This window comes from Colletotrichum fioriniae, assembly GCF_027942845.1.
Source record: "Colletotrichum fioriniae strain IMI 355084 chromosome Unknown scaffold_17, whole genome shotgun sequence".
Taxonomy (NCBI): Eukaryota; Fungi; Ascomycota; class Sordariomycetes; order Glomerellales; family Glomerellaceae; genus Colletotrichum; species Colletotrichum fioriniae.
The window spans coordinates 810,003-824,154 of NW_027076853.1; the positions used below are offsets into that span (position 1 = coordinate 810,003).

Here is a 14,152-nt window from a genome sequence, read left to right on the forward strand (position 1 = left end):
GCGAAGTAAATATTGGAAGCTTTGCGTCTTTTTGATTGATTGAATCTTGTCGAAGATGAGATGTACAGCAGTTCACCCGGTCATCGTGGAGGCAAGCAAGCAATGTTTTTCCGAGCCGGCATGAATACGTCTGCGTCTCCGATGGTCATTTCTTTACTGCATAACATCGCATCTACAGTCAGCCTGTATGTTCATATAGCGTAGGGAAGCGAATTGAGTAAGACGCGCGCGGGGGAATGAGTGAGGGAGTGAAGCAGGACCAAAAGCTACGGGAAGCTAAGCAAATGAGACACACACTTCTTATTATCTGCCCACGTTCATCCCCCCCAGTCTATCCCTTTTTAGAACTTTTTGTGATAATTTCTTGGTCTATCAAGAAAAGAACGGCAAAACGTCCCGCAAAAGCGCGGTTCTTGGTACCTGAGAGGCTGAGTAGCGTTGAACCCGTCGTTCCACCGCTCCCACAGCTCTTTCGACCTCGTCTCCTCCACTTCAGCCCAACTCTAATAAAGTATCCCGGGCTTGTCGCCCTTCACCCCTTGTCGCTCCGTCAACTTTGTTTCTTTTTTTCCCTACGCCTATTCGTACTCATCTTCCACTTACTCGGGACGTCCGGGCCTGAGAGTGTGAGTAGTAATCTACCCGATCTCAAGGTTCGTCCCACTACTGGGGGTCCCTGAATGTCTATAGCTCTCTGATCCGTTGATTCTGCTGAGAATCGCGCCACTCCTTTTTCTATTACTTGATTGATTTTCCTGCTCACGCCTCTCTTTTTCCATCGGTTTTGATCTTTCACCTTGCTGGTTTATTGTCCAGGAGGGGAAGTGACCACGTTCATTACACAAATCACTACATCGAGTTCCCAACTCATCCACTCATTGAAATCCCACCAGCGCAGTCTATCTCGCTCCCACTTTCACTACACTCATTCGAATATCTCGTAATCATAGTATCTACACCTTACTCGAAAAGCAAAACACCAGTCAAGCCGTCAAAATGCGCGTCACAGCCGCCTTCTGGCTCGCGGCCGCGACCCTTGCCAAAGCGGCCTACTGGATGGAAGACATTGCCCACCAGGGCATCTCCCCCTACCACCCGGACCCGAACTACAAGGTCTTCCGAAACGTTAAGGACTTTGGCGCAAAGGGCGACGGCGTGACGGACGATACCGCGGCGATCAACCTCGCCATCAGCTCTGGTGAGCGTTGCGCGCCGGGCAAGTGCAAGGGCGAGACGACGTCCCCTGCTACCGTTTACTTCCCTCCCGGGTGAGTCTTTGGGAATTGCCATTCAAGTGGGTGAGAAGAGGATGAGAAAGAATGAAATAGCTAACAATTTGTTGTAGAACTTATCTCATTTCTGGTTCTATCATTGACTACTTCTACACGCAAATCATTGGTGATCCGACCGATCGCCCGGTGATCAAGGCCGTGGCCGACTTCCCCACCAACACCACCCTCGGCCTCCTCGACGGCAACCCGGTATGTGATTGAGTTTTCGTAATTCTTTGGTTTCTAGTCATGGATTAAATGACTTGCGTCAATCATGTCAATTGCATTAGTTGTGTGTGTTGTGCGTGGAGTAATCGACTAACACACCCCACCATAGTATGGCGCGAATGGCCTCAGCTGGGGCGCGACCAACGTCTTCTTCAGACAAGTGCGCAACCTCGTTTTCGACACCACAGCCATTCCTGCCTCTGCTGCTGCTTTTGGAATTCATTGGCCCTCGTCGCAAGCTACTGCCATCACAAACTGCGAGTTCCGCCTTGCTGAGGGCGCGGCGAGCAAGCATGTCGGCATCTTCATCGAGGAGGGCTCCGGTGGCCTTCTCAACGATCTTGACTTCTACGGAGGTCAATATGGCGTCAATTTTGGCAACCAGCAATATACTGCTCGAAACGTGATTCCAGCCCTCTTCTAGCTGTGGGAAAGTGAAGATTGGTTGCTGACTCGTTGTGTGTGAATAGCTTCGTTTCTGGAACGCCCAGGTCGCCATCAACCAACTTTGGGACTGGGGCTGGACGTACAAGAACATCTACGCCGAGAACTGCGGCATCGGTATCCGGATGCAGGATAACAGCACTTCCTCAATCACTCTTTTGGACTCTGAGTTTGTCAACACCCAGACCGCGATTCGTACCAGCCGTGAGCCCGGTGTCACCGTTCCTGTCACGGCCGGCACTCTCGTGATGGAGAACGTCGCCTTCTCCAAGGTTCAAACTATTCTCCTAGGTCCTAAGAACAACACCATCATCGCTGGAACCTCGAGCGCCACCGTCTCCCAAGGCTTCGCCATGGGTCACATCTACACCCCCTCCGGCCCAACCGACTACACTGGCTCTGACGCTGGCTACTTCCCAGTCTACCCGGCCCTCCTCGGAGCCCCCGCCAACGGCACGACAAAGTACTACGAGCGCTCCAAGCCGCACTACGAAGACGTCCCCTCAAGCCTCGTCATCTCGGCCCGCTCCTTCGGCGCTCGCGGTGATGGTGTGACGGACGATACAGTGGCCCTGAACAACCTCTTCAACTACGTCGCCTCAAACCCTGCCGCCGGTCTCCTCGCTTTCGTCGATGCGGGAACTTACTACGTCTCCGATACCGTCTTCATCCCTCCTGGAGCCCGCATCGTCGGCGAGGCCTTGGCGTCCATCATCATGGGCGGCGGTGAGAAGTTCCAGGATATTGAGAAGCCTCACCCCGTTGTAAAGGTCGCTATCCCGGGCCAGTGCGGAACGATCGAGTGGTCTGACATGATTGTCTCGACACGCGGATCTGCCCCAGGTGCCAAGGTTATTGAGTATAACCTCAACACCGTGGGTGAGCCGTCTGGTATGTGGGACGTGCATATTCGTGTCGGAGGTTTCGCCGGTACGCAGCAACAGCTTAAGGAGTGTCCTACGACGCCTAACGCTACTGTGACCGCGGATACCATTGACAAGAACTGCATTGCGGCGTGGATGAGTATGCATATCACCAAGCCGGCTTCGTGAGTTACCCCTGATCCTGGATCTTCTTCTGTGAACAATGTGGGCTGATAATCTTAAAGTGGACTTCTGCAGGAGAACTGCTGGATCTGGACTGCTGATCATGATCTCGAGGATCCCAACTACAAGCAGGTCACCATCTACAACGGTCGTGGTCTGCTCATTGAGTCCACCGCCGGCAAGATCTGGCTGTCCGCCTCTGGAGTTGAGCACCACACGCTCTACCAATACATGCTCTTCAAGACCAGGGACGTGTACATGGGCCAGATCCAGTCCGAGACCCCTTACGTACGTATTCTCTCTCATGAAAACCTACTGCTCCCCACGAAACTGACTTTTGCGATTAGTACCAACCCAACCCGCCCGCCACGATCCCCTTCCCCCGCGTCAAGGGCTACCACGACCCAGACTTCGAGGCAGAATGCAGGGACGCCGACCCCAACGGCCCGCCCTGCAAGATGGCCTGGGGTCTCCGCGTCATCGGCAGCCAGAACGTCGTCGCGTTCGGCGCGGGACACTACTCCTTCTTCAACAACTACAGTACGGCGTGCTGCCAGATCGGCGCCGGAGCCAGGTGCCAGCAGCGCATCGTCGATGTGCGCGATGCACCGGGCAACTGCACCGCGACGGATAACTTTGACATCTACAACCTGCAGATTGTGGGCACGACGGCCATGGTTACGCGGTACGGAAAGGATGTGGCATTCTACAAGGATAATATTGCTGGGTTCACGGCTGGTATTGCCTTGTATCAGCACTGAGATGTTTACTTCTTGAGTGTATAAGTAATGATATTCTTAATTTTTTCCTTGTCACCACCACACTCGTGCAACTTTTCCATTTGTATGCATGTTGCGGTTCATGATCAAGTCGTAAATGAGCGATGAGGCTGGGGTTGTGAACGATGTTAGACATGCCAACTCAGCATGGTTCCGTTCACTTCTCGAGCAGATGCGTCGCTAATTCACCATACACTCAACCAATCTCGAGAGTCTCCATGGCCAGCCCGGTCAGCTACTTCAAGTCGTAGCCAATGCCAGGTACTACACCTCCAGCACTGCAATTTTAGCCGCTCCCAAGTCCAAGATCGTAAATACGCAAGAGACAGTGCGAAATCTGCCAGTTGATTCAGCGTAATTGACTCGAGATCCACACTGGGAGAACTCCTTGTCCCCTACGTAGGAGCTAAAAACGCAGTGAAGATTGGGGAAATGGATAAGTAGCGACGACCGCCGCTCCCTTTTCTTGCGATAGCAACAGCGAAGCCATGAAAGAAAGTCTTTCAGTGATGAACACCGACAATCGCTGTGAGCAATTTTCAGATTATCGGTGGTATGCTTATGCATCCTCGAAACAACCAAAGAATGAAGTTCCTATAAACTCGAGTGAGATCTTATCTGCTGGCTCCGCCTTCATGTGTTCGGCGTATTGAATGATGGCGCATAGCGGGTCTCTCTAATATGGACAGTATTTTCACAATACTTCAACAGGCTGCACGATGTGATGTCATCAACAAAAGAGTCACTTCATGGAATCAAACTTTTATTATGGGTATCATGTCTCCGTCAAGATGCCGGTCCAACACAGCGCCCCTGAACATCACAGAGTTGCATCAGACCTCATACCACAACCTCCTCATGCTCGTCAACGCAACCCACAGAGCCTCATCTGTCCTGATGTTACGGCTGCCCTGGCCAGGTAGGATGTTGACCCAGTGGTCAAACAGCTCCTTGGCCTTTGAAGGACCCATATCCATATCCTCGAGCTCCTTGTCGTTCAACGCCGCATACTCGATACCTCTGGGTCCACCAAACGCAATAAGAAGATGCTTGAACTCCAGGGGCTCCGCGCTGGGGAAGGCCTCAGAGAGTGTGCGTCCGCGCTCCGAGGTACCAATGCTAACGTCGTAGCCACCCTCGTACTTGCACTCCGTGAACAGCGCCGTCAGCGAGTTGGCGCGACGGACCTGGTATCCCCAGTAGAAGCCGCCCTCCTCTCTCGGCGCCGACGGGTCGCACGCCTCGGCCTTTTGCGATCTCTGGTCCGGGTGGTACAGCGTCACGCGGGTGTTGGGGGGCACCTCGTCCTCGATGAGGACCTGGTCCTTGAGTCCGATATCGATCATGGTACCTCGAGGCGTTCCCTTGCCGGCGACACCCTCGCGGTAGGGGAGCCATTCGGCCGGGTTCGGGTGGTGCGGCATCTCGAGGGAGGGCAGCTGGCTGGCGAGGCGCAGGTTCGGGTGGAGGGGGAAGAGCATCTTGCGCATGAAGGGTGGTACCTCGAGGTAGCCGAGTAGGTGCTCGAGGAAGTGGCAGGGGTCGATATCACCGGTGTAGGCCTTCGTGTCGACGCTCTTGGGGCGGGATTCGGTCGGGCTGTCGTCGAAGATTACAATCTCATCGACGGAGAAGACGGCGAGAGCGCGGGCGATGAGGCCGGCTACTGAATTGCGGCGCTCAGCTGTGAGAGCACTGGAAAAAAGGGTCAATTTCTATACCGAAGACGTTGGGGATGGTTTGCGGGCATACTCTGAGAGAATACTGCTGGGAATTGCAACGGAGACTGTCCACTTGCGGCCGCTACCGCCTTCTGAAGGGTCGACATAGCTGCCGTCATCAGTCTTTCTCCTCTGCAGCGAATTAGCAAATGTCTGGGAAAAGCTGCCGAAGATGGGAATACCTTTGCTCCTTGATCGTAGGCCATTTTGAACGGAATTGGAGCGCAGGTGATTCTGGTAGCTCTGGAAATGTCGTCTTGAAGAAGAATTCAGCGTCCCAAAAAAGTTTCTGGGTGATGGTCCCGCTATCGATAATCCTGGGGTAAATCCGGCAGAACTGCGGAGTCGAGTCTGGCCGCCTTCCTATTCAGGTACCCGCCACCTTTCCGCTGGGACCAGGCCGCGAGCTATCCGTCAGCTACGCCGCGGCGTCTCCCAAAGGATCCGTTTTGTCTCCTTTCAACTTCATTACATCTGCGCCAACCTACAAATCCCCCTCGTTATTTTGTACCAAGTCATTGAGGCCATGAGTCTCGTTAACATCCAATCTGCCGGCCAATGGCAAGGCATTCTGAGCGGTAACAATGTTGTAATTGCAGACTGTAAGTGGTCTTCTAAGCAGTCGTCCCCCGCGCATCCGAGAGATCGCTGACAAACACCATGACAGTCTACGCCGACTGGTGCGGCCCTTGCAAACAGATCGCACCCCACGTCGAACGTCTCGCGAGAGAACACTCCAAACCGAACAAGGTCGCCTTCTGCAAGATCAATGTCGACAGCCAGTCCACCATTGCCCGCACCCACGGCGTCAGCGCCATGCCCACCTTCATCATCTTCCACGGCGGCCAGGCGATCGAGACCATCAAGGGCGCGAACCCGCCCGCCCTCACACAGGCCATTCAAAACGCGCTGAAGCTTCCTGATAAGGGCGGTCGCTCCGCAACCTCGTTCAAGACCCCCGGCCGGACGCTCGGCGGGGATAAGCCCGCGCGGGCGAGTCTCCAGCGGCCGTTTGCGTGGCACTACCGCGATGTTCTGAGTAACATCATTACGTTTATTGGACTGTATCTGGTGTCTTTGTTTGCGGTACGTTGGTTCACAGTCGATCCGAAGGGGAGCAAGAAGAACCGCCTGCTGACGGACTGGTAGATTGATCCCCACAAGGCGGCCGAGATGTCGCAATTTAACCGCGTAAACCCGCCCCCACCGGCGGTCAAATCCACAAAGAGTGCTGGCCCCGGCACGAGACAGCCGCCGAGGGGGCCAGCTTTCAAGACCCTGGCTGATTTGGGTGGCGATGAGTGATATGGTGGATTACAGGCGAAAGGCGTTTGGGACTATTTATCTACGAGTACCTAGAAGCTCTACCGGGCTCGAAGAGCATCCTTACATTGATTATTATACACAACAAGTTCCCGTGATCCGTCGCAAGCCGTTGAAAGCCTGCCGACTTACCTCCACGAAGGTATCGCGGCTATACATCGATTGAGTACGTTCCTCGTTATCAGTCATTTCAAATCGGTACAATGGAAGAACCCTTCGCGACTGTTAATGCCCCGGATGAGATGGCAATTGGGACGCAAGCCAAACAGCATGGGGCTGAGTATCCGTACTGAACATGCTGCATTCTGCAGGCGCTTGTTCGGGGCCGCAGCTGCCTTCGGTCAACGTGAGGCTGGCGAATAGAATCTCTGTTGATGGGGCTTGTCCTGCTTATCCGCCCCTCTTCCACTGACTGCCTTGTCTAGCGGCTTACCACTCATCAGAACCTGGTTCCAATTTCTTCTCTACTTCACCGTTTCTGCTCTCGTTCTCTTTCTGTGCACATGTTCCTCCTTTCTCTCATTTTTTGTGAATCAGACCTCCTGTCTCGGCTCTTACCCCTGCCGAGAGCCCCGAGAGCTTCCTCCTGGACTTAGGATAGTATACTTCAAAGCTGTAACGACCGGCACCCTCGCCTAATATGCATCTCATCAATGTGCATACTCGGTTACTGGAGGAATTCCATGCCGACAAACCGGAGTATGCCATCTTATCACATACTTGGGGACCAGATAAAGAGGAGATATCTTTCCGCGAAATCAAGCAAGGCGACACAGACAAGCCAGGCATCGGAACGGTCAAGCTTGAAGGTTGCCTGCGACAAGCCAAAACTGATGGACTCGACTATGTATGGATCGATACTTGCTGTATCGACAAGACCAACGCCAACGAGTTGGGCGAGGCGATCAATTCCATGTTCCGATGGTACCAGGAAGCAGAGAGATGCTATACGTTCCTCCAAGATGTACCCTCGAAGGACAATCCCAAGTGGAAATCGAAGTTTCGAAATAGTCGTTGGTTCACAAGAGGCTGGACCTTACAAGAGCTGCTGGCCCCGAGCGAGCTCATGTTTTACAGTAGCGACTGGCAAGCTTTGGGTACAAAGCTGCAACAGTCGGAAGTCGTAGGAGACATAACAGGTATCCCGGCACGATTTTTACTGGGTGCTTCCAACCTACGCGAAGCAAGTGTGGCACAACGCATGTCTTGGGCTTCGAATCGAGAGACCAAGAGGGTAGAAGACATTGCGTATTCACTTCTGGGCATTTTCAATGTTGTCATGTCACTGATATATGGAGAAGGCGATGGTGCTTTCATCCGGCTTCAAGATACGATAATCAATGCCACCACGGACGACTCAATCTTGGCCTGGGGCTTAAGGCAACAAATAAGTGTGGTAGAGTCTAGAAATCGCCCAAGGGATCTGGTTGGGCGTATTCTAGCCCCCTCTCCTGCAGCATTTGCAGGCTGCGGGAACGTCACATCCAGGGAAAATCACACTCCGACGATAGAGGGGAACATTTCACGCGGTTACCTCAAACTGCGAATACCACTTCATTCTGATCGTTCCGGGGTCACATATGGCCTTCTCAGCTGTCGATACGACAAAGATGGTAGGGAAAGAGTTGTGGGGATTCCTCTTTCCCGTATTGCGCCTGGAGAGTCAGGTGGCGAGTACATCAGACCAAAGAACAGCAAGACAACAATGTTGCCCGACGTGGCGTGTGATACCCCAGTATCATCCATACACGCTTTGGCGTCGATTAGCCCCGAAGAAACTCGGGTGAAGGACTGCCGTTATGGGTTCTCATACGAGAACATGCTTGCTGAAGGCCTCGAAATAATCGACGTCTGGCCCACTGATTGTTGGGACAAGGATAATTCTTTCTTCTATACCGGCATGGACTTCCACAACGAATCGACTCAGCGAACATGGGCCAGAGTTCGACCTGCTGTATCTGAGCATGATTCAAACGACTTTATACTTGCCCTAGAGCTCACATCGACCAAGACTCATTCAGCTGCAAAGTGCCACGCCATGATCGCATCAAGAAGGACGACTCTGAAGAAGATTGCATATGCTCCGCTCGTGGAAGAGTACACCTTTGGGAACGGAAGCGCCTACAACGGGACCATGAGTATTCAAGCTAAAGTTTCTAGACAGCGACATGGGGCAGGTGTACATCCGGTTTACGACGTGCGTGTGGTTCCACAGAGCAGCCAGCCCAAGTCCACTGTCAATTTGACGTCTGAGATTGAGCTTCTCGATCACAGCGTAAATGTGCAGAGCATCCTTCAGGAAAGTCAAGAAATCACGCCAAAGCTTAACAAGTCGGTTAGTTCCATAGAGACCGAGGCAACGGCCCTCGACTCCGCAAAAGCACGACTCAGGGATGTACAGCAACAGCTCGATCAGCTAGAGGCAGAGAAGAGAGACCTCGTGCAAAAAAAGGAAAAATCCGAAAAAAGGCTAGAGTCGTCCTCCCGAGACAAGGAAAAGTACGCTTCAATGGAGAAGAAACTGCTTCAAACACTTTCCACGGCGCAAAAGTTGCACTCAGCCAGCGGAGAAAAAAGGGCATCGAAATGGAAAGACTCCGTTGTAATCTACCTATCCGAAGACCTTTTCAAAGCCAAGAAGAAGCAAAACGCAGAAATCCACTCCATGAAGGACGTATTGCAGCGGACGTTCCTGCAAGCAGTCGTCAAAGGAAACATAGCCGCGATGCAGTTTCTGAAGGATTCTCTTCCAAACCTCGACTTCAACGATTCTAAAGGGCGTGGTGTTCTAGCCTGGGCGATTATCAAAAAGAATCTATCAGTTGTGACTTGGCTGATAGAGAACGGCGCCAGCGTTAACGCAAAAGATGGCTACAATATGACACCTCTAAATCGGGCGTGTACGGAAAACTTTTTGCCAGCTGTCCGGCTGTTACTTCACCGAGGCGCGCATACCGAAGACTTGGACCAGGATGGTCGGAGGCCTTTGCACGTTGCCATTCGCAAAAACAATCTTTTGCTCGTACAGTGGGTGTTGGATCGTGGGGCAGATATCGAAGCCAAAACGAAAAATGACGAAACGCCACTGGAGCTTGCGGTCTCGGCAAAGTCAATTGCATCGATAAACCTGCTCCTCGACCGAGGCGCGGATCTTGAAGCACAAGGTTCGTATGGGGCGACTGCTCTATGTAAAGCTGCCAAGTACGACGATAGCCACGACAGTGCTCTCCTGCGTGTCTTGATTGATCGTGGAGCCAAGATCAAAACACGCAGCAAAGACAAAAAAATGACACCCTTGCATTATGCAGCAGGATATGGGTGTGCCGAGGCTGTGGAGTTGCTCCTCAAAGAAGGGGCAGACACCACGGCCAAGAGCTCGTCAGGCGCTACCCCGTTGATGATTGCAGCCGAGAACACAAGGGATTCTGACCCTCTCCGCTCATTGATAGACCACGGCTCGAGCACCGAAGTGATTGAAAACATGGGGGAAACATTGCTAGCCTCGGTGGCAAAATATGGATGCGCCGAGTCTGTGAAGTTGCTGCTCAATCGGGGGGTTTCTATCGAGTCTAAAGACGAAGATGGGTGCACACCTCTAGCAAATGCGGCTGAGGAGGGCAACAAGAAGACGGCCGAAGCACTGATTAAGCGAAAAGCCAAAGTAGACTGCAGGGACTCGAACGGCCTGACTGCCCTCTCTTTAGCGGCGCAGGCTGGGCACGTAAGCCTAGTCAAGTTGCTTCTAGAGGGTGGCGCTAGAATTGATCGGAAATACGAGACGGACGGCCGCACAGCGCTACATTGGGCGGTTCTGAAAGACCAAACGGCTGTCATTGAGGAGCTCCTGAAGAGAGGGGCCAACATCGAGGCGAGTTCGAAAGCCGGACACACTGCAATTTACTACGCCATTCGCAACGGCTTTGAGGCGTCTTTCAAACTCCTCCTCGAGAAAGGCGCGAGTCTCACCGTGGAAGGTCCCCACGGGAAAATCCCTCTGGCGTATGCTCGGGATGTAGCTCAGAGGCATAAGAAGATTGGGAGTTTACCAGCAATGAAGGAAATCATCAAATATCTAGAGAAGCAGACCTCGGAAAAGGACAAAGCCAAAATAGAAGAGGCATGATGTTTATAGCAGTGAGAATAGATGATATCAATGAGAGATAGAATGTTTCGAGTTAGTTGACTTTTGTCAAAAATCTAATGCCCTTGAAGCATTGAAGATGGCCAATCGCTCTCATTAGCTAATAGCTTCACTTTCCATGAGTCTAGACAAACTGTGAATACATTTATGATGTCTATAAAAAATGCAGAATATCCAATATCGACAGCTTTTGGTGGACAACGCAGGTCGGTCTGTCTGGTCATTTTAAGTGAAGCTTTGGTAGCAGGATGGTAATGGAAACTTACAGCTTAGGGCCTTGTGAGAGAAGTTGGGAACTTGAAGGCAGTCCATTCAGCATGATACGTGGAAATACATGAGGTACCTGATAGATGAAAGAGTAACTAACAAAGTAAACCGGAATTGCACAGACTTGAACAAAAAATATCTCAGCTCTTCAGCCAACACAAGTGAATCGCTATGCGTCTATCACTTTCTTTCTGCATTTATTGCAGCTTGAGATATTGAATACCTTGGGTTGAATCCATGTAATGCTTAATGGAACGGCATTGGTGTCGAAGCCAATCGGGAGCGTTTCATTTCCAACAAGTGGGGCGGCGATCTTTGAGCTACCCAAATTTCAATGCTCCATGCGACAGCTCCTAAAAGTTCACTGGCGACTTTTGTCCTTGACAACTTTGCGTTGCCACCAAACCACAACCAAAAGGCAATCATGTTGACAGCAGGTGGCCTCCGAAATGCCTGTCCCAGCTGTCGAGCTCGATTATTGAGCTTGACTGGAAATACACTAGCTGGTCCATCCCCCGCAGGCCGACAGCTTCGATCAAGCTTCCCGCGACAGAGCAGCCTAGCTGCGACACGACCATTAGACCGACCTGCAAACATCCGCAGGCCATTTTCGACAACACCACGAAGCTTACAGGACCCCGATTCCAATCGCAACGATGCCGAATTACTTGCGCGTACCGCCGAAATCGAGAAGACGGTTCGAGAGGCAAGGCAGCGATTCCGAGATACACTGCCCAAGGGGTACCTTAGCGAGGAGGAATACACATTGTACGAGCGGTGGTATGGGCAGCCTCTGCGGGAGACATCCCCGGAGGATGTAGGAATACAATACTTGAACGACGAGCATTCTGCAGGCGTTCGACGAGACAGGTCGGGTGGCCCAACCCTGCTGCGCCAGGTCCAGGGTGGCACACTGCAAGAGGTCCAGTACGCCCGCAAGAAGGCGGAAAAAGCGGCGGAAAACGACGATGAGCCCGTTTCCGAGACAAGCGATGAGCTTACTGCTGCTGCTGCTGCTGCTACTGAGGTCACAGAGCCTGAGCCGACCGAGCAAGCACCGCCAGAAGGCAGCGACAAATACATCAACATGGTGGCGAGAAACAAGAGGGAGTACGACGCGCTCATGATGCTGCAAAAGGATTTTGAGGCCAATGCCCGCGCCGTGGAGGAGGAAAATAGGGAGATGCTGGAAGAAGACGAACTGCGGGACGAGGAACGGGAGTTCGAAGAGGACGAGGAAGAAGAAGAAGAGGAATACGACGAGAGCCAGGATGGCATCCAGGATCAAGGGACTTCTAAGCGGGCAGGACGTCTGCACCCTTTCTCGAGGGAGGGCCACTTTTCGACAAACCCGAGCACAGTCAGTCTGCCGTATGGCGGATACATTGCGCCAGTCACGTCCATACTCGACAGAACAGACATCAAGCACGTCAAGGAGGCTGCTGAGAAGGCATTCGGAGGTCCTGGTTTGCCACACTCACCCGCCACTCCGGCGTCCAAGATGGGCATGGAACAACAGGCCATCGGCATGGCTGTCTGGCAGAACAAAATGTCTGACATAGAGGCGGACGCCTTCGTGTCTGCCTTCCTACCCCCCGCCTACGCCTCGGCCATGGGAAGCTTGGTCGAGGTACGCAAACGCCTGGGCACCGACTGGCTGCGCAATTTGTTCAAGAACGGAAGTGGACCTCGCGTTCTCGACGTCGGCGCTGGTGGTGCTGGTCTCTTGGCCTGGCAGGATGTGTCGCGCGCCGAGTGGGACGCCATGAAGTCTCGCGGAGAGGTCACTGAGAAGAACCCTCCCGGAAAGCAGAGCGTGGTGGTGGGATCGGAAAAGCTGCGGACTCGTGTCACGAAGTTTTTGCAGAACACGACTTTCCTCCCCCGTCTTCCCGACTACCACCACTCAGTCGAGAACGCACATCTTCACCTGGATGCCAACGAAAACCCACAGCCGAGGAAGATGTTTGATATCATCATCGCATCTCACCTGATGCTTCCTGTCAAGGAAGGCCATAGACGCAAGGCTATCTTGAACAACATCTGGTCACTTCTGAATCCCAACGGCGGTGTCTTGATCTTGCTGGAAAAGGGCCAGCCCCGCGGTTTTGAAGCCGTGGCTGACGTTCGCGAGCGTCTGCTTACTGAGTTCCTCATACCTCCTGGAGGCGAAAACCTTACAATGGGCGAAGAGAAGAACCCAGCGTTTGAGAGAGAAAAGGTACCCGGCATGATTATTGCGCCCTGCACAAACCACCGCGGGTGCCCGATGTACCAGGTTCCCGGAAAGAGTACCGGACGCAAGGATTTCTGCCACTTTAACCAGCGCTTCGTGCGTCCGCCATTCTTGCAAAGAATCATGGGCGCAACACACCGCAACCACGACGATGTGCAATTCAGCTACATCGCCATTCAGCGCGGCGTCGCAGCAAAGGAGGGACCGCTTGCCGGCGCAGAAGCCGCCGACCGGGCCTTTGAGGGCTTTGAGACGTCTGAGACCGCACCCGACATGCTCTCCCTACCCCGCCAGATCCTCCCGCCCATCAAGCGCCGCGGTCACGTCACGCTCGATGTGTGCACACCCAACGCCCAGATTGAGCGCTGGACGGTGCCGAAGAGCTTCAGCAAGCAAGCATATCACGATGCGCGCAAGGCCAAGTGGGGTGACCTCTGGGCCCTGGGCGCGAAGACGCGCAACCGTCGCAACGTGCGTCTGGGCAGGCCTGAGGTCCTCGACGACGGTGGTCTTAGAGCCCAGCGTCAAAAGGCGGCTGCTAGTAAGAAGAAGAAGGTGATTGGTGTCGATATCAACGAGACGGGTGTCATTGGCTCGGATGAGGGCAGAACAACAACTGGGCCGCAGCGCAAGACGAGCAGGAAGGCGGCTCGCCAGCAGCTGTTGAAGAGTCTGGCCAAGGCGGACGAGGAATAA

At 53.2% G+C, this 14,152-nt stretch overlaps 5 protein-coding genes across 5 annotated transcripts; 4 read left to right on the forward strand and 1 right to left on the reverse strand.

Moving 5' to 3' along the window:
- Positions 1-996: 996 nt before the first annotated feature.
- On the forward strand, positions 997-3,750 carry N0V96_011429 (uncharacterized protein; the record flags this gene model as incomplete). Its single annotated transcript, XM_053192162.1, has 6 exons — positions 997-1,268; positions 1,346-1,481; positions 1,609-1,902; positions 1,970-2,991; positions 3,052-3,277; positions 3,337-3,750. 6 exons carry the CDS (start codon positions 997-999, stop codon positions 3,748-3,750), a joined length of 2,364 nt encoding a protein of 787 aa, XP_053050326.1.
- Positions 3,751-4,601: 851 nt separating this feature from the next.
- Positions 4,602-5,695, reverse strand: N0V96_011430 (uncharacterized protein; the record flags this gene model as incomplete). Its single annotated transcript, XM_053192161.2, has 3 exons — positions 4,602-5,463; positions 5,521-5,621; positions 5,672-5,695. The coding sequence occupies 3 exons, from the start codon at positions 5,693-5,695 to the stop codon at positions 4,602-4,604; spliced, it is 987 nt and encodes a 328-aa protein (XP_053050325.2).
- A 320-nt stretch (positions 5,696-6,015) lies between these two features.
- On the forward strand, positions 6,016-6,794 carry N0V96_011431 (uncharacterized protein; the record flags this gene model as incomplete). Its single annotated transcript, XM_053192160.2, has 3 exons — positions 6,016-6,091; positions 6,157-6,575; positions 6,639-6,794. 3 exons carry the CDS (start codon positions 6,016-6,018, stop codon positions 6,792-6,794), a joined length of 651 nt encoding a protein of 216 aa, XP_053050324.2.
- Positions 6,795-8,517: 1,723 nt separating this feature from the next.
- On the forward strand, positions 8,518-10,935 carry N0V96_011432 (uncharacterized protein; the record flags this gene model as incomplete). Its single annotated transcript, XM_065759271.1, has 1 exon — positions 8,518-10,935. One exon carries the CDS (start codon positions 8,518-8,520, stop codon positions 10,933-10,935), a length of 2,418 nt encoding a protein of 805 aa, XP_065612168.1.
- Positions 10,936-11,669: 734 nt separating this feature from the next.
- On the forward strand, positions 11,670-14,152 carry RSM22 (37S ribosomal protein S22; the record flags this gene model as incomplete). Its single annotated transcript, XM_065759272.1, has 2 exons — positions 11,670-11,675; positions 11,855-14,152. The coding sequence occupies 2 exons, from the start codon at positions 11,670-11,672 to the stop codon at positions 14,150-14,152; spliced, it is 2,304 nt and encodes a 767-aa protein (XP_065612169.1).